Raw genomic sequence first — 20,511 nt, 5'->3', positions numbered from 1 at the left:
ATTATTTTTTAAAAAATATTTATTTATGTATTTATGTATAATGACCTTACTGTGTACTCAACTCATTGTTATGTATCACTGTTTGCAGTGGTGTTACAAGGCCTATGTAATGTTATTTTGTATCGTTTCTTATGCATTTGTTGGTGCGGTATATAGCAACACAAGTCCAATTTAATATATTCCCAATCAAAATATTAGTCCATAATGTTAGTGTTCACATGTTTGTGTTTCATTATGATATTCTGTGGATTATCTAAAACAGAAAGTGCTTTTCCTGTCATGGGGGCTGGGACCCACAGTGAAGCACATGACAGTGTTTGCCTTTGCTTCTTGTAATCTGAACCCCCCCGTGATGCAGAGGGTGTCACCAAAACACCCACCATGTTATTGCTGCTGCTGACGTGGATCTCACACAGCGTGCCTTGTTATGTTTTTGATGATCCAGCAAGACTATCAACAAGATTTCACTGCATATCTCAGGAGCACAAAGGAACCTCAGCTCATACAGACAGGGATAATTACTGGTGTAAGTATGCTGCCACACTCTGTGTGTCCTTGTGTATTTCTCAGTTCATAATAATTAACTTTCAGTTCATAATTATTAACTCTGTGTTTGTTAACGGCATCGAAACCTCACCAGGATCACTGCAGATGGCTGCCTCCTTTGTTCCAGTCCCATTCCCCTTGGATTGGACAGGGTCGTACAGGTCCTGGATTAAGAAGATATCCCCCATTAATACAAATTCTTCATCCAACAACTGTGGTCCTTCATCTCCAGAAAGTATTCCCCAGGTGAGAGGACATGGACCCTGGGGTGCTGCAAGTGGGGCTCTTACCCCAGATGACTCCTGGAGGAGACTCAGAGGAGGTTTGTTACTTGGGTCATCCACACAGCTGGATGGCGATAGGACCCTCGAAAGCTGGGTGGAGAGACCCATCACCCCAACACTGCTGGGCTACGAGGTCCTGGAGGAGAGGGCAAAGTTCACAGTAGGTATTTAAAGAAATCTGCTGTTCCTACAGAAAGTTGGCCAAAGTTGATTATGTGTAAATAAAAAACAAAGAAGAAACTCAGATTGATGAGTTTCCAAAATGATGAAACTAACTTATGTTGTATTTTTACTTAAAACCCTTTTCAGATAGATAACAGTCTCGTGATGAATGGGCAGCGCGTAAATTTAAAAAAATAAAACACACAGAACTTTAGTGATGTCACACCGGCATCATATGACTTCCTCTCTTTATGTGGCTTACATAACTAGTGTGTGTGTGTGTGTGTGTTGACCACTGAATACTGTTGAATGAGCAAAATCAGTCACAGTCACAAGTGTCAGCGTGTCAGTACATTTTGCAACTACAGTGAAAATTCTCCATCTTCAGAGGTTACTGACCGGGCTTGTCAGAGTGAGGGAAATAGTGGAACTAAGTATTCAGGGCCCAAACCCATGGGGAGCCCTCAAAAAGCCTGAAATTACAAGTTTGCTTTCATCTGAAATTTTGAAATTTTACATAATTAATGTCATATCTAAACCATTTCTGCTGGGTGAATATATTCTGACTGACAATGGATTATGTCTAAGACAGCACGAGGGCCTCTCAGGGGCTCTCCCCTCTCTGAGAGGTGCACATAGTTTAGTTTATTCCCACATGCAGGAATAAAATGCCTCATTACCACACTAAGCAGTACAGCTGCATGTGGTTACCATCTGATTCAAGTATTTTTACAGGTGTCACAATAGATTTATCAAGGTGGAAAAATGATGCCCATTGCAGCTGCATGTGTACTTTTATCTGCTAGACTACTGATACTGACTCCTGAGATGTCACACTAAGACACAGCTTGAGTCATGTCTACATTTCTGCCTTATCTTACATTACACTGGTTGTACCCACTGTAGCATAAGCAGCAGATAAATTGTATGCAGGAGTGGAAGGAGTATTCAGACCCTTACTTGAGTAAAAGTACCAATACAGCAATGTAAATATTCTCCATGTAAAAGTCCTGCATGACCTGGGGAAAGAAAAGAAGAAAAATCAAAGTTCTGATTCACAAATCAGTTTTTAGTTTTTGGACTTTTTCTCTAATCTTTGTGACCCTGATTATACACTGCTGTTTGTCAGATGTTAGAGGCCAAAAAGGTTGGAAACCACTGGTTTAATCTTTAACAGTGTGTTGTACTTTAAAAGCTACTATGTCATTCATTGTATAAAATCGTCATCATACTTCAGAGTACTTAGTTACTCTCCACCACTGGTTGCATGTGCTCTCTGACATCACATTTCCTGCATTTGTGTCGTAGGTTTATAAGATCCTGGTGACAGGGAGTCAAGGAGACAGCTGGGTGATCTTCAGAAGATACACAGACTTCTGCAGGCTGAGCGACAAGGTGAGAACCCAGCATGCACCTCAACAGCAACATTTTAATAGTGACTTCATCAGCATGTGAAATGGCAGTTAAATATTGCACCACCAACCAGTTTAATCTTGTGGACACAGAGGAGTTATTCATTTTTCATTTTATTTTTCAGAGCACAGTGTCAGGGTCCCAGCTGGGTTACGCCAGTCTGTTGCTTCCTAGTCCAGAACACTTTATTCTTTTATTCTTGTTCTTTTTGTTTACACCTCAGTGTGAGTGCTGCGATTGTTCTTTCACTTTTGACATCATGAACTACCAAAACATTCACTTCTCACTGTTATGGTGCTATTGTCATAGTTAATTTAATTGATATCATTGATTTTCTCACCTTTTTGTTAATTACTCTGCAGCTAAAAGAGCTGTTCCCCAGCTGTTGTCCAGCCTTGCCTCCTAAGCGCTGGTTCAAAGACAACTACAATGAGGAGTTCCTAGAGGAGAGGCAGATCGGACTGCAGACGTTTCTGCAGAACATGATGTTACACAAAGACATCATCAACAGGTGAGTGTGTAATGTGACTTTTTTCAAAACATTTCTCCAGAAATTGCCCCTGAACCATGTTTGATTTTGACTTTTAAATCTTTTTGCTCCCCAGTGAAGTTGTCAGACACTTTCTGTGTTTGGTTGACCCGCCGAGTCCATTTGACAGTCTGGAGGAGAGTAGGGTGAGGTTGATCTCTTCACTTACAAGAACGTTTTCTCATGGGTTAAATGTCGAGACTGTTGTCGGGGTGGAATACACAGCAGCTGCTCTATTGTGCTCAGGCTTTTTGTGAGACACTGGAGGAGACTAACCATCGTCTTCAAACCGAACTTCTGGAAAAACAGAGAGAAGCTGACACTTTGAGGAAGACTCTGGAGAAGAGGGAGAACCACATCAGCCTGCTGGTGAAGAGAGTGAAGTAAATATGTGTTTTCTGCACCGCCCACCAAAAAAAAGAAGATTTGTTTGATCTGTAATCATAGTCACTGTCAGAAGGGACTCTGCGTGTACAGGTGCATTGTCCTGTGTGTGCTGAAACAATTTCCTCTTCCACAGATCCCTGTCATTTTCTTCTGAGAGCCTTGAGAGTCAATGTGAGAAAATGGCAGCAATAGTCACAGACGCTGACACACAGAGGAAGACAGGCACAGAAATGGATATATGCAAAAACACACTGAGGTGGATGATGGCAGGGGATACTCAATAACTGAGTCCCAGAAACAGAAACAAGGTATAACAATTCTCCTGCTACAGCTACAAAAACATGAAGTTTCATCCCCAATGTTTACATTTTAACTGTCACTCTGTCAGCTGATATTAACCCTTATTTGCAGTAGATATTGGGAAAATCTAATTGATTAATTCAGGAGAAATCAATTGATTTGAAAGACAGAATTTTATTCTTTTTTTCACTGTCACTGGAAAGTTTGATGTTCATGTTCTGTTGTGGATTTAATGACACTTACATTTGCTTTACTTTGTTGTCTCTATAGGTGAGACTCTGATGCAGCACTAAAAGGTCATGAAGGTCACTGGAGTGCAGTTGTCACCACTGATTCACCTGCTTCATTTTTATAGAGACAATTAAATTTGATACTGATACATGTTTACTGTGGATCAACCATAAATACCTCAAAATATCAAGCATTTCATGTTCTCATAAAGTACCTGAATAATGAATCTTGTTTTGAATGGTCTTGAGATGTCTTTGAGGGGGTTTGAAGGTAAGGACAATGACCACAAGGTGGCACTGTATAGCAGTGTCTAAAAGCAGTAGAGGGACTGCACCTCAATGAAAGGACAGTGGGAACATGATGTTCTGTTCTCCTCACTCTCAAGGTAATTTATCTCTAAGCCTTGAACGCAGCGCTCCTTGAGTGCAGACTGAGAGGTGTTTTTCTTGAATGAAAAGCAGAGGAGAGATGTTCTTCTCTCAAGCAGTGAATAACAGTTTTACAATCACTGAAAGAAAATGTGTGGGTGTGAGTGTGTCACAGCTTCATTCATGCCAGCCTTGTCATCAGACTGAGAGGCCTTTTAGTTTCACCGGATCCAGGCTACATTCACGCTGTTACACTGAATGCTTTTGGTCATCCGTTTATTTTGCTCCTGACGTATGATGAAAATATACAATGTGAACAAAACAACTGACTGAGAACTGCATGCATCAGAGGAAAGTCTAAGGAGGCTATTAGTGATCCCACTGTATAATCATGATAGTCAAAGGATCAAGATTGAAAATAAACACATATTTTACAAGGAAAATACAGTCACAGAGGCATACATACTGTCTGTTTTGGATTTCAATACCATTTGTTGAAAAGCTGTAAGTGGCTGATGGATTCTTGGCTTCACTGATGCTACATAAAGCTTTGTATCAGCAGAACATATGTACACTTGTTGATGATGAATGTAATCTAAGACAACTTGACCTCAGTGTCTCCATGTTTGTGGAGATTCTCAGTGGTCCAGGTCATGGCTACGCGTGGGCAACTGGACTTGGTAATAGATACTTGTGCATGTTTCATCTGACATCTAAGAGACTCCCTCAGTTCTGGCTGATTGATGGTGAGACCCAGGTGTTTAACCTCTGTGGGGCAGAGGCCACTGATGTCAATTTGTTTGTTAGTGACCCTGGCTGTTGTTGCTTCCAAGTATGTGAACAACAGCAGTGCAAATACAGTGACTTTAGATTTGACTTAACGAAAACAAAAAACGGGATGACTTGATAGTTTCCCCAATGATTCAAGACTATGTTATACCAAGTGTGCAGCAAATCTCCACATCTTGGCAACTGATACACTCAAAATTAATCTAACAGCAGCCACTGGTACTGCATGAGCAGAACCATGGTTAAGAAACCTTTTACAAGATCGGTAATACCTTTAGTCACTGCCTACTGTGGGTCTATATATCTAAACTTAGCCCCTTAGTAAGGAAATTTGTGTTTGGTAGATTATTTTTTTGTTGTAACAATGCTTCTTGGCAATAAATCTTATACTGTTGGAAAGCCTGTTTATTACCCTTTTAAATGGTGCCACAGTTGTAAGCAACATGCATTTGTGGGATGAGCAGCAGAGCTGAGTATGTGGGCTGCACGCCAAATCTTCTCTGCCAACGCCAAACAGCTTATTCTGCCATTGACTCTTGTTTGGTGTTTGGTGGATTGGATGATTGAAGTTTGAAGAAACAAGACATATTGGCAATTTAACAATTTATTCATTTAAGAAACAGGAGCCTCAGTAGTGTGAAGAACCATACAGAGCCACAACAGCCTGGCATCTCCTCCTCATGCTGGTCACCAACTTGGTCACATACTGCTGTGGGATGGCATCCCATTCTTCAACCAGCATTTGTTGCAAGTCAGCCAACGTGGTTGTGTTGGTCACTCTGGCATGAACAGCACGCCCAAGCTGATCCCACACGTGTTCAGTGGGGTTGAGGTCAGGACTGCTGGCAGGCCATTCCATCCTCTCCACTCCCAAGTTCTGGAAATAGTCTCTGACAAACCCCGCTCTGTGGGGGCGAGCATTGTCATCTTGGAGTATAGAGTTCAGTCCCACTGGTTGCAGAATCTCATTTCGAAATCTCTCTGCATTTAGATTGCCTCCAATGATGATAAGCCTCGTTTTTCCAGTGAGGGAGATGCCGCCCCACAACATCACACTGTCTCCACTAGAAGATGTTACTATCGGTGCAGCAATCAGCATAGCGTTCTCTGTGTCTTCTCCAGGCAGTCATGGCAGGCCTCCTGGCAGCCCTATGAGACCAGAAGCTCAAAACAAGAGTCAATAGCAACAGCAATATAAGCTGTTTGGTGTTGGCAGAGAAGATTTGGCAAATTTTTCATGAGAGCAGCCCACATACTCAGCTCTGCTGCTCATCTCACAAATGCATGTTGCACCATTGTGGCACCATTTAAAAGGGTAATAAACAGGCTTTCCAACAGTATAAGATTTATTGCCAAGAAGCATTGTTACAACAAAGAAATAATCTACCAAACACAAATTTTGATGATGGGTATATATTGATACTAAGTAGTGACAATATTGGAGAAGAACCGACATGTGCTGTGGCATGAGTCTGTGAAGTGAGTCCAACACTCATGATCTCAGTTACCTGTCAGTTGTTTGTTAGCATGTGAGGGGAACATCAGAGTCAAAATGATGGAACACAGTCAAGTAGATTGCCATTTTTCATCCTAAGCCTCAGTTTATCATCTCCTACAGCTATTTGTGGAATCAGCAGTTTGGCACACACACTGCGAGGAAAACATCACACTGAGGGAGTCATCCCAAAGGGATCAATAAAGTCAAGTCTAAGTCTAAGTCTAAGTCTAAAACAAACCATTAAGTACAAAGTCAGTGGGGATACGAGTACACTGACAGTGGACCACTGATAATGTCCAAATGTGTCAGAATTCTAAGACTTAAAAACAACTGAGCAAAAACTTTGAAACAGCCTTTTACAGATCACTCCACAGAGTCCCACTGATTAAGATTTACATGTGCTAGACTAAAAACAGAACTCAGTCCTGAATCGTTTGTCAACTTGACGTGAAAAGACGATTCCTAATCCATTTTCATGTATCTAAGACAGCCAGACAAATGTACAGACTGCACTGGGAAGGTTTTCAAAATGTTGTCTGACCTGTGATGTATTTGTTTTCACTATCATTAGACAAAGTGGTTTCACTCAGGACTCATGATGGAGAACCTTCTGGATCCATAAAGAAGTAAGGGGACATAAAGCACAAACCATCACTCATCAGCAACATGTGTGAGAGATTCATCTCTGTCAGCTCGGGTGTTACTTTCGAGCAGCAGTTTTAATTCATCATCCAGAACGTAACTTGTGGCTGCCAAAGTTTGCAAAGCCCCCACATCCTATAAGGTTTCACCATTAATGGTGATAAAAGCATCTGTCGTCCTGATGAACACCATTCTGGAGGTGATGTTGTTAAACTGGGTTTGCGTGATCAGATTAAACCAGTGAGAGGCCCTAAGGCAAAAATGAGCTGTGGGGCCCTGTTGGCCCACTAGTTCCTCCCATTTTGCCTTAGACATGCTTTTGCTTTTGATTATCCATCATGCAGGGTGCACACAGCAGACAACAAATAGGAGAGTCATTATATTTTTCCTTGCGCCTCATGAAAACAAGCATTGCAATTCTGGAATAATATCCTGCACCTGTTCTATCCTGCTGTGTTGAAGTTACTTTGTAGTAATTTAATTAAACATAACTTTGTTTAAGAAAATGTTGCATGTAAGCATGGAATATGATGAAATAATACAGACACTGAAATTAGATTTCGACACAGAGCAATACAGTTAGGGTTAGGGTTAGACTGTTTCCACTTACTACACTCCATTCCACCACTCAGAGAGGGCACTGTTTATGATGATGAGCCAAAAAGTCTAAATATTTTTATATGTTTACATATTCCAGAAACTCATGTCCACCCAGGACTTTACAGATGCAACAGTTTCACTCCAAAGCTTAAAGTCCATATCTCAGTGAATCAGGTTTACTGCTTGTTAAAGAGGTGTTTGTATGGAGACTGGTGCAGGAGGAGATAGAAAGAGACATCTATTTGGATTCAGGCCAGCAGAGCCACACCAGGCAACCTTACTAAACACACTGAGGATTTATAGTGAGGATATACTGGGTCTACGTTAGTACTTTGTGCGTTTCCAATATTTCACCATTACTCTTATCTTCCCATGGTTTAGTTTTCCAGCAATATTTTCTCTAATTCTGTGTATCTTTCTGGCTTCTGTCATTAGATTATTTTTTTAGCATTTGTCTTTGCACTGAAACATTGTTCATTACTGGGAGTACAGTGTTTTCTTCTCAAATAATAAAAACAAAATTCAACAGCAAAAGCAATTTTAGAATTTAAGTTTGTCAGCACACAGAACATTAACCAATCCAAACTGTCTGCCAGCATCTGCAAAAAACTGAATTATTTTCAAAGCAAATGTCAAGTAGTGTAAAATAGATATTTCTGACATGTCTGGCTCCACACTTTTGTAAAAGAGGAGAGTAGGGATATTGTCTTTGGATAATTAATCTCATAATGTTAGTCGGTTTCTCACAGAATTCTCTGATCTTCTCCCTGTTATTCCTCAAAAAATTGCTTGTGGGATGCGTGTCAGGTGTGTAGTTGTTAAATGTGTGCAATTTCACAGTCAGATAAATTCTGGTTACATAAGTGCACATGGAAGGATGAGGTACCAGCTATACACATCTATTAGTCAGACTCATATCAGAATATAAAAGATTAACTGGATGCATGTTCTTACACTTTGTACGAGACTGTGCAGGTTTTGGTAATACAGACCATCTGTAGAGAAAACATTAGTTTTGTTTTTTCAAGCCTTTGGGGAAGTGATTAGGCCCAGTTTCCATATTTTATTTTATCACCAATAGTACCTCATATTAAATAAGTAAAAGGTTTATCAGGTTCGTTTGACCTCTTCTGAGAATTGAAGCATGTTAGAAATAGAAAAGAAAGAAAATAGTTAGAATAGAGTCTCTGGATTGACAAATGCTACACAGAGCTGTATTCTTCATAAAATCTTCTGAAAACTCTCATAATGAACAGGATCCACTTTAATAATGTCCATTAGAATTCAGTATGCAGGTAATACTGAGGCTCTGTCTATCTAGGACTGTGTTATGTATAGGCCAGGTCAACAGTCACTCTGTTGTTTTCTCCATACACTGCATATGTCTCTCTTCTGTTTTTTTTCTAATGCTGCTTTATTAGCAATCAGTTGGAATACGTAGAGTTAGTATATACTGGAGTCACACTAACTCCAGCAGAGTAGGTATGTCTCCAAATGTCTACCGTAAGAAGATCTTACATCAAATGGAAAAAATGATTTTTGCATTAAAGTGAGTTATTGTATCTTCACCTTTTTCAAAGACCTATGTGAAATCACCAGCTGTGACAGACTCACCAGGGAAGAAGTCAAATATTGGATCATTATTGTTCAGACTGTAAACATAAATCTTTTTTTTTTTTTTTCATTTTTGATAGAGGGAATCTTAAACTATCGTAGACCTTTAATTCAGGTCTTCAAACACACAAAACATCTCTAGTCAGAGGGTGTTTCCTTCCAAGTATTTGCCCATCACCTGTTTCACATTTTTGAGTTCGTTTACAGTACAGCTTACATATGGTTTAACATGAACCTGAATCTGATCTCCCTTTTCATCAACATTAGAAAAATACGAGGAGCAAATTTACAAGGAAAATATGGCACAGGCCCAAGAAAAGCCCCAGGGGTTCATGTTCATTCATCCATGCTGTGGCTGTAATGGATTCTATATGAAGAGCTGTTAACTCACTGCCTATTACAAGCCACTAAATGAACCATGTAGCCAGGATGCTGTAGGCTGTTGGTGAGTTTTGATTACAAAGAAACTCACCGCTCACTCTAGCCTGATGAAAACAGATATTTTATCTCATTTTGCAGCAACACAAAATGGCTACTCAGTCTGATAGACATGTCACAGTAGGAAAGGCACATGTGTTACACTGTGAATAACACTGACAATGAGGCAGCTAAATGGAATTTGGCCATCATTACTTTTATTATTTACACCTGTGTTTTGACAAGAAATGGCCTCTGTGAAAAAGGGCCTGTCAGACTGAACTGTCATAATGTAATGCTGGAAAAGAGAGAGATGGGCATCAGATCATTCAGAGGTCTGGAACCAGGTAATACTGCATCTGCTTTAAATTCCCAATACCTGCATGGTCAACCCAAAACAGATATATTCGTTTGTTTGGCCTGATTAGTCCAAGTGTAAGGACTGTGTGGTCGTGCACAGACTGTGCTTGGGCCTCTGCCAGGGGGGCTTGGTCACCCACCCTGAGTGTGGTTCTGTTCGAGGTTTCTGCCCCTTAAAATGAAGTTTGTTCTTGCTACTGTCGCCTAGTTCTACTCACGGTGGTTATTGTTGGGTCTCTCTCTGTAAATATAGTAATATAAAGAGTACAGTTTAAACCTGCTCTACATGAAAAGCGCCTTGAGATAACTTCTGTTGTGATTCGATGCTATATAAATAAAACTGAATTGAACACAATGATACGTCCGACCCTTCAGTTAGTTTTTGTTGCACCTTGTTAGGTTCGAAGAAGTTACATCGATATCAGTCTTAAGTTTGTAGCTGTAGCTTCACCCAAGCAAGAGTAAGAGAAAACACTGGGGTGTGCTGGATATTTTTCCACCATGGGCTTTATTCAGCCATCAAGACAGTTAAATAAGTATATGCCTACGCCATCATCTAGGCATCTACATCAGTAGTCATAGTCCCTAGTCTTTGAGAGCACTCTGATCCTATTCACATGTACAGGACCCAAAAACAAGTTTAAGTAAAGCCGTGGAAACTGCAGGTAGCCATAGCAACAGCAGTGATGTCAGCCTGGTATCACTAAATGTCGTATGAATAACGTGTCAGTTCCTCAAGTCATTTCACACCATTCAGACCCTAACCCCTAACCCCACCCATCACACACACATACACATACACACACACACACACACCCTATGGGCACTTACACGCATTTTGAATTGTGGTGGGAAAAAAAGAAAAAAACAAACGATGGTACCGTTATTTATCACACCCCCATTATATCCTTTGGTTTTTTAACGTTTTATCAAAACCACTACTTGTTTAAACTACTCATACGTCATATTTCACATTTTTCTGATTTGTTGTCTGTTGCCCGGGTGACCATCGTTCATCAAACTCCGTCTCCTGCCGTGTCTCGAGCCCGTCACGTGGGGGCGGCGCATTTCGGTCTTTGTCGTTCGTCACCCACTCTGAGTTGGAGGCAGTGGTACCTCCTCACAGCCAGAAAGAAACCTGAAGCAACCAAAGTGAGGATTTACAGGAGAAGAGGTACGTGAGTCATTGACTTAAAAAACTAAAAATGAAAAAAAATAAAATAAAAAATCCGCACCAAGCTGGGATTTAGCTATTTTCTGAAGGTGATGTTTTTTTGTTTTCTTTCTCTTTTTTGTCATAAACAGATCTAATCATCATGAGGAAGATCACAGGCAAACACTTGTTGTGCCTCTTTTTGCTCGCCTTCCCGCTGTCCTGGGCAGAAGACACAAAGAAAGATGTGAGGAAGACTGAGAATAACACAGGTGAGGATTCAACCATTTGTGATGTTTATGGACACATTCAGGCTGATGTTATGTGTTGTTTTGATGTGAGCCTCTAAAAGCTCTGCACCGTGAACGGAAATGGTGCAGCTTATGATATTAAGTAACAGGATGATTGGATAAGAAATGATGTGTGGTGATTATAGACAGATGTGGGGTCTGTTTATCTCATACTGACTGCTCTTATAAAATGTATTTTAGTATTCAATTCACCGCAGCATCATCGGGCTTGTGCAATGTAGAAAATACACTTGAATAAAGAAGGAGAAACAGAGGTTACTCATACCTGCTCACTCTCAGTTTGTATGTAATATGATTTTCATGTAATATCATGAAAAAAATCTTGGCTCTCAGACCGCAGGCACTGTTGTGTCCTTAAAATACATACATTTCCCTCTGTGGTAGAAAAAGACAAGAGTGCAGTGGAGATGACATATATGCTGACAGATGTGTGTAATTCTATGTTTATATATTAACCAAAATGCATTTCTTGTCTGCTTTTAAGATGCCATGTAAGACAACAGCTGAGAGATCTCAGGCCTGTGGGGTCAAAATTAGATCTGACTCAGTGAAATATCAAAAGCAGCTTGAAAGAGACAGGGACGGGGGGTGGGGGGGGGGGGGGGGGGGGGGGGGGGGCACCTGAGGGAAATGTGCCAAAGCAAGATTAAAGAAAAAATCAGACAGTGGAGAATTAATTAATTTATTGGCCGGAAAATATTTTTAAAAAAGCACTTGGATCATCACCTAAAGCACCACCAACAGGTGGAGTCAACATCATGTTCTGGCTTCAAGGCACTCCCCAGATGCCTTGAAGCCAGAACATGATGTTGGCTCCCCTGTTGTTGTAAGTTGTATAAAGTAGATCATGCACAAGTGTTCATCTCATCTCAACTAAAAAATTTTAAAATATATCAGATCATGACTGTTTGATGTAATTTTGTTGTATTGTTTATTGCTCGTATACAGTTTTGCCTTGCCGTTATTTTGCATTTCAGAAAAAATATTTCGAATAATGTGTGTTTTTTTTTTTTACTGTCTTCAGATTAAGATGTTGATCAATTGTTATTTCCGCAGCACCCTGTCACTTCAGCTAACATTATATTTAAGATATATTTAAGATTGTGGGTTAGCTTTTTTGACATTCAATTAATTGAATTCACAAATGTATAATAATTGTAAAAAGGTATCAACTGGCAAAACTAGAAATTAAAATATTTGTATATTATTGTGGGATGGCACATGTCATACTGTTTTTAAATATTAGTCACACATTTCGATTTGGTGGAAATTATATTTGTCGGAGAAAATGACAAAAATTACCAAATTATGCTATCATGGCAGTGCTTCCTCTCTGGGACCTTAAAAGTAGACAAATTAGAAACACAGGCAGTAAAAAGTGTGACTAGAACAAGTTTTTTTCTGCAAGTTCACAAAGCCAAAAGTGCTCCCAGCAGGAGGAACCTGAAAATCAAAACTATGAAAACAATGGTTGTAAAATTCTGGGCTGGGGAAACCATTTGTTTTTGTTCCTTTAAAGAGTAACTTAACTCTGGCTTAAAGTCCTGTTCGTGCTGACCTCCAGTGGCTTGGCACAGCAGTGCAACATGACACCTTGTGAAGCTGATGTGACAGACATGCTAGCAAATGGTTGACACAGCTCCAGTAGATGTGAAGCAACATTAGCATTGATTTTTAAGTTGTGTTTCCAGTCAGTCAATGAATGAAAGTCCCATATTCACTCTTCCTTTAGCTCAGTTTTTTTTCTCCACCACTGCTGTGAGAATTATCTGTCTCTTTAGCTGCTAAACACTTAACTGTGTTCTCCAGCTGTAGGCTAACTTTATCTGCCTGCTGATTGGTGCTGGAGTCTATCGGAGTCTTTTTTTTTTTTCTTGGGTTAAAACAAATGGTGAACAGTAATGTTGTGTCTTTAAAGTAAAAACAATGAGCTGAATGATGCTAAGTCTCTCTGCAGGAATGTGGACTGTCTCGTGGATTTATTATTACAAACGACTCATTCTCCATTACACATAGTGACTCTTTTTTCCATTGTTAGGATGAAAATAATGATTTGAGGAGCTTTAACATGTTGCGATGATGTGAAGTGCACTGAGTACATAGTGACATCACTGTTGGGTCTGGTCACAAGTGCAATAGAGCACCTCTGACCACACCCACCAGTGATGCTGGGTCAGAGGTGCTGTAGACTCGAAACGCTCATGCAGAATAGCTCAGTGAAACAAAACTTTGACGTTGTGGTATTAAGCAAGTTTGAACCTTAGACTGTGATTTAGCCTTTACTTTCCTGGTTGGACCTTTTTGAAATACAGAGGGAAGGAAAAAGTACAGAAAACACAATTCAGGTAGTCAGCAAACTTTCAAGGTGTTAACATGGGGAGAACATGAGGGAAAAAGCACAAGTGTTTTGTTATAATTTGTTGAGAATACAAATGGTGGTTCCACAGAAAATGCTAGATTTCAGGTAGTAAAGCTATCTATCAAGATCAAAGATCAAAGTGTGGATTCATGCCGCTCCAGCGTCAGCAGGAGAAGCATGAAACATCACCAAGTTGAGCATGGGTAATTTCTGCACTGTAACAGATGAATGTACACATCTGGCCAAAGATTAGCCCTGAGGTGTTGGGCTGCATGGGATGAGAAGGTGCAGTGACCATCGATCAAAAGAAGGCTCAAATTTGTGATTTGTAGCTGTGGTGAACTTGCATGATATCTAGGTTATAAAAGACACATTTTGGTATAAGGGCGAGGGTGTTGAAGGTGCCAGTGTCTGAGGTAAGGGATGTTTAGATGATGATCCAATGAACATCCAGGCCAGCGGAGATGAGGTGTGGAACACTGGAACACTGACAATCTTAGCAGCTATTTCTGTCTGTAGAAAATATCACACTGGCAAAAGCCTTGGATATCAATCCAGCTCCATATGTTTGAGAACATACCAACACGCATCAAAGCAAACATCATAGTGAATTATGTCCGTCTGTACAGATCCGGCATGGTGAATTAATTTAGTTGAAAAAAAACCACACCTTATTTATTGTACTCCACATACTGTTCTCAGTGCTGTCCTTTTCAAATGTAGGAAACTGTCTTCAGGTCAAGCTGGAGATCCATCATGGAAATGCTTCTACTTAACAGCAGTTAAGGAAACAAAATCAGCTGATAATCTACTCAGCTGTTCATCAGTAAAAAAAAAAAACATTTCAAAAGACAAATAGTGTGGCTGTTTGATTTAAGAAAAAACAACTTTACACATGGTCCATTCCTTGTTGATGGAGTAGCTTAGTTGACATCACATGACCTAAAAAGTGAACTTTGGTCACTTGAATTTGTGAATTTGTCTGACTGAAGATCTGCTGATGAGGACTGTGAGATGTGAATGAAAGCTCTTGGAAACACTATTAAATGGGCTTGAATCATTTTTTTTTCTCAAACTCCCAAGGTCAAAAATGAACTTTGATCAATTATCATGGTATTTGCAGCTGATAACAAATAAAAGTCCAACAAATCTGTAATTTACATCTACCCCAATAAGTAGTTGGAAAACACAAATTTATTTCACATTTTTATTCAGATTTAAAACAACAGAAAGAGGATGTAAATTAAGAAAGCTAAAAATACAACAAATAACAAATAATACACACACACACACTAAATAAATAAATAAATAAATAATAATCACACCAGGCTAAGAGTCTATAGCCATGCTGTTAGCTCTGTGCTGTACTTATTCTCAGTGGTGCTTTGAACTAAATGCACAATTACAGTATTTATCATATTCATCATTTTAGTGTGGCATGTTGTTACTAGCACCAAACACAAATTACAGTTATAGGATGGGTTTGTTTTTCCAAGTATTTGGTCATAAAACAAAGTAATTTTTTTTCCAATAACCAAAGTTGATACCATCCTTCCATAAAAAACAAAGCTGTTTGTGTAAGCACATTATCATGACCCATGGTTCTGTTTTATTGTTAAGTGATATCTAGCTGTTGTCTGGGACAGCATCAGTCTTTTCAGCAAATACCCCAAAACAACATGTTTACATTCAAGTGACAGAAGCCCTCTAGTGGCTATAGTTATTATGATGGGAGCAAAGGGAGGACTCCTGTCTTTGTTTTAGCAGGACAAAGTCATAAAGAAGTGAAGTGGCTAGTGCTGTCGCCTCACAGCAAGAAGGTTCTGGATTTGAGCCCCGGTTCGCCTGGGGCTTTTCTGTGTGGAGTTTAGATGTTCTCCCTGTGCCTGCATGAGTCCTCCTACAGTCTAAAGACATGCAGCTTAGGTTAATTGACAACTCCAAATTGCCTGTAGGTGTGAGTGTGAATGGTTGTTTGTTTAAGTGGTATAGATAATGGATGGATGGAAGTCCTAAACTTAACCAAAGCTTTGCCATAGTAGTTTATGTTTCAATAGTAATTTTAAATGTTGATCTGTGAGATATCTCATGTTGCTTTAGGGGTGCTAAATGAGGAATATACATGAGAATATAGTTACTTAGAGTAATTGTACAATTCATACTCTGGGAACTATGGGTTTCTTCCTGGCAACTTCCCAGCAATCTATTCCATAGTTATTGAGACATTCCACTCAAAACCAAAAATATCAATCTTATGTTGGAGGTAGAGTCAGAGGATCACCAAAGACAGCTGCATTCGTCCTCTGGGGACAATGAGTATAGAAAACAACCCATCCAATAGTTGTGGAATTGTTTTAATCCAAAAGTGGCAGACCAACAGACTGACAGTCTGACATTGATATCCAAGTCATGCCATTAGTGCGGCTTAAAAGATGTTGTTTAAGTAGATGGTTGCGTAGATAGAATTTTACAGTACTACAAAACATAGAACAGATGTCAACTGGAAATGTTATCCTTTTACTGTAGTTAAAATCTCATTTGACAAGCCCCTTTGATATGAGCCAAAAAAAAAAATCCATTTAAGAAAACAAAGACTGGCACTGTCTCTCTGATTCTCACTGTTGATAATGAATTATCCAGCAAGATTGAGAGGGAGGAGATGTAGACCTCCAGCTGATCAGTAAGAAATCATCTGGCCAAAAGAATGAATAATACACAAAGGGATGATGAAGAGGGGACTCCAAAGAAAACAATAAACACATTTTGTACAAGTGTTTCTCTAGTAATATTTGATTAAGTATTAAAAACTCTTTCCAGTACTTACATAAGGATGGACCCAAGCAAAGCATTTGCAAACATCTTTTTTTCAATGGAAACAAAGACTCTTACTTACTCAGAGGAGGCCTTACAAAGGTCAACCCTCCTGATGACGGGGTAATTGTAGAATAAAGCCTCTACATGGAGGGATGCCCAATTTGTCAAGTCAGTAAGGCTGTGTATCCACTGTATACATCCACTGTAGCGCTACCAAAATCCTGTGTATGTTTATGTGTGTCAGAAAGCCAAGTTGTCAGCCATTGCCCACCAATTAGCTGGCAATGCACCAAACCTTTAACCCCATCCTTGTGGGTTTTGAGCCCACATGGTGGCAACCTCACAACATCTGATTAGGCTGAACCCAAACTGGCATCATGGGTGGTGGCCAGGCCACCAGCTCCCCACTCAAGACACTGGCTCCAGGAGGAGGTCCCAGTCTCCCATGTTTCATGTGAAGTTAACCTGCCCATTTGTGGTTGATTCACAGGGATTCTTGAATTACTTGGACATGCAAAAGCAGCAAGGAATGGAACTAGAGCTCATGCACATAAAAAATAGCCATTTGAAGTGTGGACATCTGATCAGGGTGCCTCCTGGACACCTCCTGTGGGAGGCATTCCAGGCACTTCCGACTGGAAGATGCCCTGAGGCAGACCCATAACAACCATCTGTGATATAAAGTCTGATAGTATTTAATGCATGTTTACTACTCTTCTTCTGAGGCAAATGCTGTTCACAATCAAGTGCATTGTTGTTTCCCCTTCATGCATAATAAGAATATAAGTCTCAAGGGAGTGTGATGAGGTTTTTTCTCTCTTGGCCAGAGAAACTGAATTGACCTCCACTGAAAAAATTAAATTAAATTAAAAACTATAAATTAAATAAATTATTGAGTATGTTTATTAAAAGTAACCAACCATTCTTCTATTTTTTCCAACCCTAGTTTGGAGCCAAGCGAAGACCAGACGACTATTTGCAAGGCGAAAGATTTCTCCATCACAGGAAAGTCACGTTCCTGTAAGTTTTCTTTGCTCTTCATAGACTGTCTTTGTATGCCATATGAGGCCACTGTATGATCGCTAATGTTTCAGCAAGGTGTGATGATGAATGCTTGAAATGAGAGGTGTAAGAAAAAGACTTTCTATGTTTGAATGTAAATTGTCCTGAGTTGGCAGTGTAAGTTTTGTATTTGTTGCACATGTCACAACTGGTGCCAGTAACAAAGGAGAAAAGACCCAAATGCAGACGCCAGAGGCAGAGCGAACAGTTCACTAATTTTATTTACAAAGAGGAACAAAGGCGTACAGGATGGTGAGACAGGCAAGGGTCAAAAGCAGAGAAGGCAGTCCAAATAGGCAAACAAATCCAGAAATCCAAAGGCAGGAATGCAAAATCCAAAATGCAGTAAACATGCAAAAGGTCAAAACACAGGCAGAAACAAGGAACCAAGACACAATGCACACAGCTCTGCAGAAAGAAAACTTAGTTTTTAGGCATCAGTGTATCAGTATTCTGTGTCTGCTTGTTCCCATGTTTCATTCAAACCTTTTCATTTTTTTAAATACAATTTTGTTTTTGTTTAAAAAAAAAATAATCAAACTCTAAAACACAAACCATCACAATAATTTGATATTCCGTTCTACATGTTGTGTCTTTCTGTTTTTTGTGTGGCCAGCGCAACAGGCTGAAAACACAACAAGGAGATACTGTCGTCTTACAAACTGTATTTGGTGAAGAGTTAGTAAACTGTTGCTATTCAGCATATATCCAACAACATTAGCATTCAGTCACATCTCTGGCCAACAAACCTATGTAAGACCAATATTCCCTCTATTTTATCTCTGTTTTGGTCTCTACCAACTCTTAAGGGAAATACCTGACTATTTAATTGCTAAGTGCTTCACTGTGCTTGTCAGCTAGTGCCTAGTGCTTTCTATCTGGAGTGTCTCTGATGAGAGTGGTGAGAGTGAACCAAAACATTAAGGTTGCAGGCTGTAAAACCAAAACAATGAGCTGAAAGAAACTAAAACTCTCTGCAGAGCTGAGGGGAACTTAAGAGTAAATAAATTGCTTGTGGGCTCTCCACTATTGGTATCCCCTTTCACATGATACACAGTAATTTGATCCTTTGTGTACATAAAAAATCTGATTAGTGCAGCTTTAAAGTTTATCTCTTTGTGTTCAAACTGTGCCTTTACACAAAACATACAAAGTCATGAGTCAAAGGGGATTTTACCTACTTTCCCATGTTGTTTTGAGACATTTCCTAAAAATACTCTCTTCGTTGGTGTTGTTTCAGAAACACAAGTCAGAGGTGATACCCCCTGCACGGCGCTGCGGCCGCCTGATGGAGAGCTGCTCTGCACACGTGCCGTGCTGCGACCCCTGCGCCTCCTGCCGCTGTCGACTCTTCAACACCATTTGCCACTGCTGGAGGATGAACCCCCTGTGCTTAAAGAAGACATAAATGGAGCACATGGATGCACAGACACACACACACACACACATGCACAAACACCCACCAGCACCTGGCACCTGGACACACACATTAATAAGCATAGATTATAGGGGAATCCACCCACGGTGCCCTCTGGCCCATGAGATTACCTCCTCTTTACACAGGTGCAGTTCAGAGAATATTATCACATTTCAGAGAAAACATTTGGAAAACCATGAAACAGTTTGAGGTTAAAAGTGAAAGCTCTTTTGGTGGCTTCCACACTTTTGTTGGGGAAGGAGAGGTGTGAATGAAAGAATGAAGCCATGTGATGACAGTGTTTTTCTGTCCTCAGTCTTCTGAGGCATAAAGGTGATTAAAAAATACCCACAGACATGTTTACAGACTATCTAGATACCCAACATACAGTATGTAGGTATAACAAAGGATGACTGACATATGCTTTTTCATGTATGTATACAATCACATGTAAACTGTGTGTCGTAACTCTGGTATTTCCCGCACCATTGCTGCTTTTGATTATCTTTATCATTTCTGCTCTCCTGCCATGTTAATCTTGTCTGGACGCCAATAACTGGATTTACACTGGAATATAAATTTCTTTTTTTAAACTCACTGGCCTACAGACTAAATGTGAAAAAAAGAATCATCTGATTTGGGTTATTAATGGTTAAAAACAGACTTTTCTATTCCTGTGTAAACCATGCCTTGGAGAAGAGATGATCTGGGGTTCCAAATGAAGAATTACCAATTATTCATGTGTGGATTTATGACAAAAGTCAGTTTATATTTTTGCTATTGAATAAATATGTTGTAAGCCTATATCATCCTTGTGGCTTGTTCTTTTCCTCATTATTTTTTTTTTTCAGTGGAAAGGCCCCCAAATACTTAAATGTAGAATTATTTATGTGTGTATTTATGGGAGGAAACCATGTTTCATTTAGGAAATATGAGACACTGGATCAAAACAAAGCAAAGAAAAATAACGTAGTTATTTTAAAAATGTTTGCTGGCAGCAATCTCATGGATAAACTGGGACTAAACCAGCTTTGTATTCTTGTCCATGGTGAGTTTGTCGAAAGCAGAAAGATAATGAACATTAAGCACAAGTGAAAGGGGCCAAATGTGTATCCAGAGGAGACGTGCATAGACACATGTTGATGTTACTCCAAAATCTTATCCAGGCACTCTGTGGTGCACATACTGTATTACTTTGTCTGGGACACTGTCTGCTTTTCTTCAAGGGGAAGGTGAAGAGAGGGAAAGCTGTCTG

The 20,511-nt window shown here is 39.8% G+C and overlaps 2 protein-coding genes across 4 annotated transcripts; both read left to right on the top strand.

The window, feature by feature from the left end:
- The first annotated feature begins 359 nt into the window (after nucleotides 1-359).
- Nucleotides 360-10,495, top strand: LOC108883751 (sorting nexin-16). 3 transcript variants are annotated; one of them, XM_051070115.1, is made up of 8 exons: nucleotides 360-526; nucleotides 641-990; nucleotides 2,301-2,387; nucleotides 2,768-2,916; nucleotides 3,011-3,080; nucleotides 3,181-3,317; nucleotides 3,455-3,629; nucleotides 7,079-10,495. In XM_051070115.1, exons 2-7 carry the CDS (start codon nucleotides 652-654, stop codon nucleotides 3,603-3,605), a joined length of 933 nt encoding a protein of 310 aa, XP_050926072.1. In that variant the 5' UTR covers nucleotides 360-526; nucleotides 641-651; the 3' UTR covers nucleotides 3,606-3,629; nucleotides 7,079-10,495. The 3 variants fall into 3 exon arrangements, with proteins under 3 accessions (XP_050926072.1, XP_050926073.1, XP_018532734.1); XM_051070116.1 differs by lacking the exon at nucleotides 7,079-10,495 and adding an exon at nucleotides 3,892-4,078 and having other exon boundaries at nucleotides 3,244-3,317; XM_018677218.2 differs by lacking the exon at nucleotides 7,079-10,495 and adding an exon at nucleotides 3,892-4,078.
- A 128-nt stretch (nucleotides 10,496-10,623) lies between these two features.
- asip2b (agouti signaling protein, nonagouti homolog (mouse) 2b) lies at nucleotides 10,624-20,060 on the top strand. Its single transcript, XM_018677219.2, has 4 exons — nucleotides 10,624-11,314; nucleotides 11,446-11,565; nucleotides 17,724-17,797; nucleotides 19,080-20,060. The coding sequence occupies exons 1-4, from the start codon at nucleotides 10,960-10,962 to the stop codon at nucleotides 19,245-19,247; spliced, it is 717 nt and encodes a 238-aa protein (XP_018532735.1). The 5' UTR covers nucleotides 10,624-10,959; the 3' UTR covers nucleotides 19,248-20,060.
- Nucleotides 20,061-20,511: the final 451 nt, after the last annotated feature.

This window comes from Lates calcarifer, linkage group LG4, assembly GCF_001640805.2.
Source record: "Lates calcarifer isolate ASB-BC8 linkage group LG4, TLL_Latcal_v3, whole genome shotgun sequence".
Taxonomy (NCBI): Eukaryota; Metazoa; Chordata; class Actinopteri; family Centropomidae; genus Lates; species Lates calcarifer.
This window is presented reverse-complemented; position numbering and strand designations above follow the sequence as displayed.

Bases quoted from the DNA above. Each gene is read 5' to 3' on its own strand.
- LOC108883751 (XM_051070115.1), top strand. From the start codon at position 652: ATGGCTGCCTCCTTTGTTCCAGTCCCATTCCCCTTGGATTGGACAGGG. The intron at 2,917-3,010 runs GTGAGTGTGTAA...TTTGCTCCCCAG, and splicing joins CACAAAGACATCATCAACAG to TGAAGTTGTCAGACACTTTC. The intron at 3,081-3,180 runs GTGAGGTTGATC...TATTGTGCTCAG, and splicing joins ACAGTCTGGAGGAGAGTAGG to GCTTTTTGTGAGACACTGGA.
- asip2b (XM_018677219.2), top strand. From the start codon at position 10,960: ATGGGCACTTACACGCATTTTGAATTGTGGTGGGAAAAAAAGAAAAAA. The intron at 11,315-11,445 runs GTACGTGAGTCA...TGTCATAAACAG, and splicing joins GAGGATTTACAGGAGAAGAG to ATCTAATCATCATGAGGAAG. The intron at 17,798-19,079 runs GTAAGTTTTCTT...GTGTTGTTTCAG, and splicing joins CACAGGAAAGTCACGTTCCT to AAACACAAGTCAGAGGTGAT.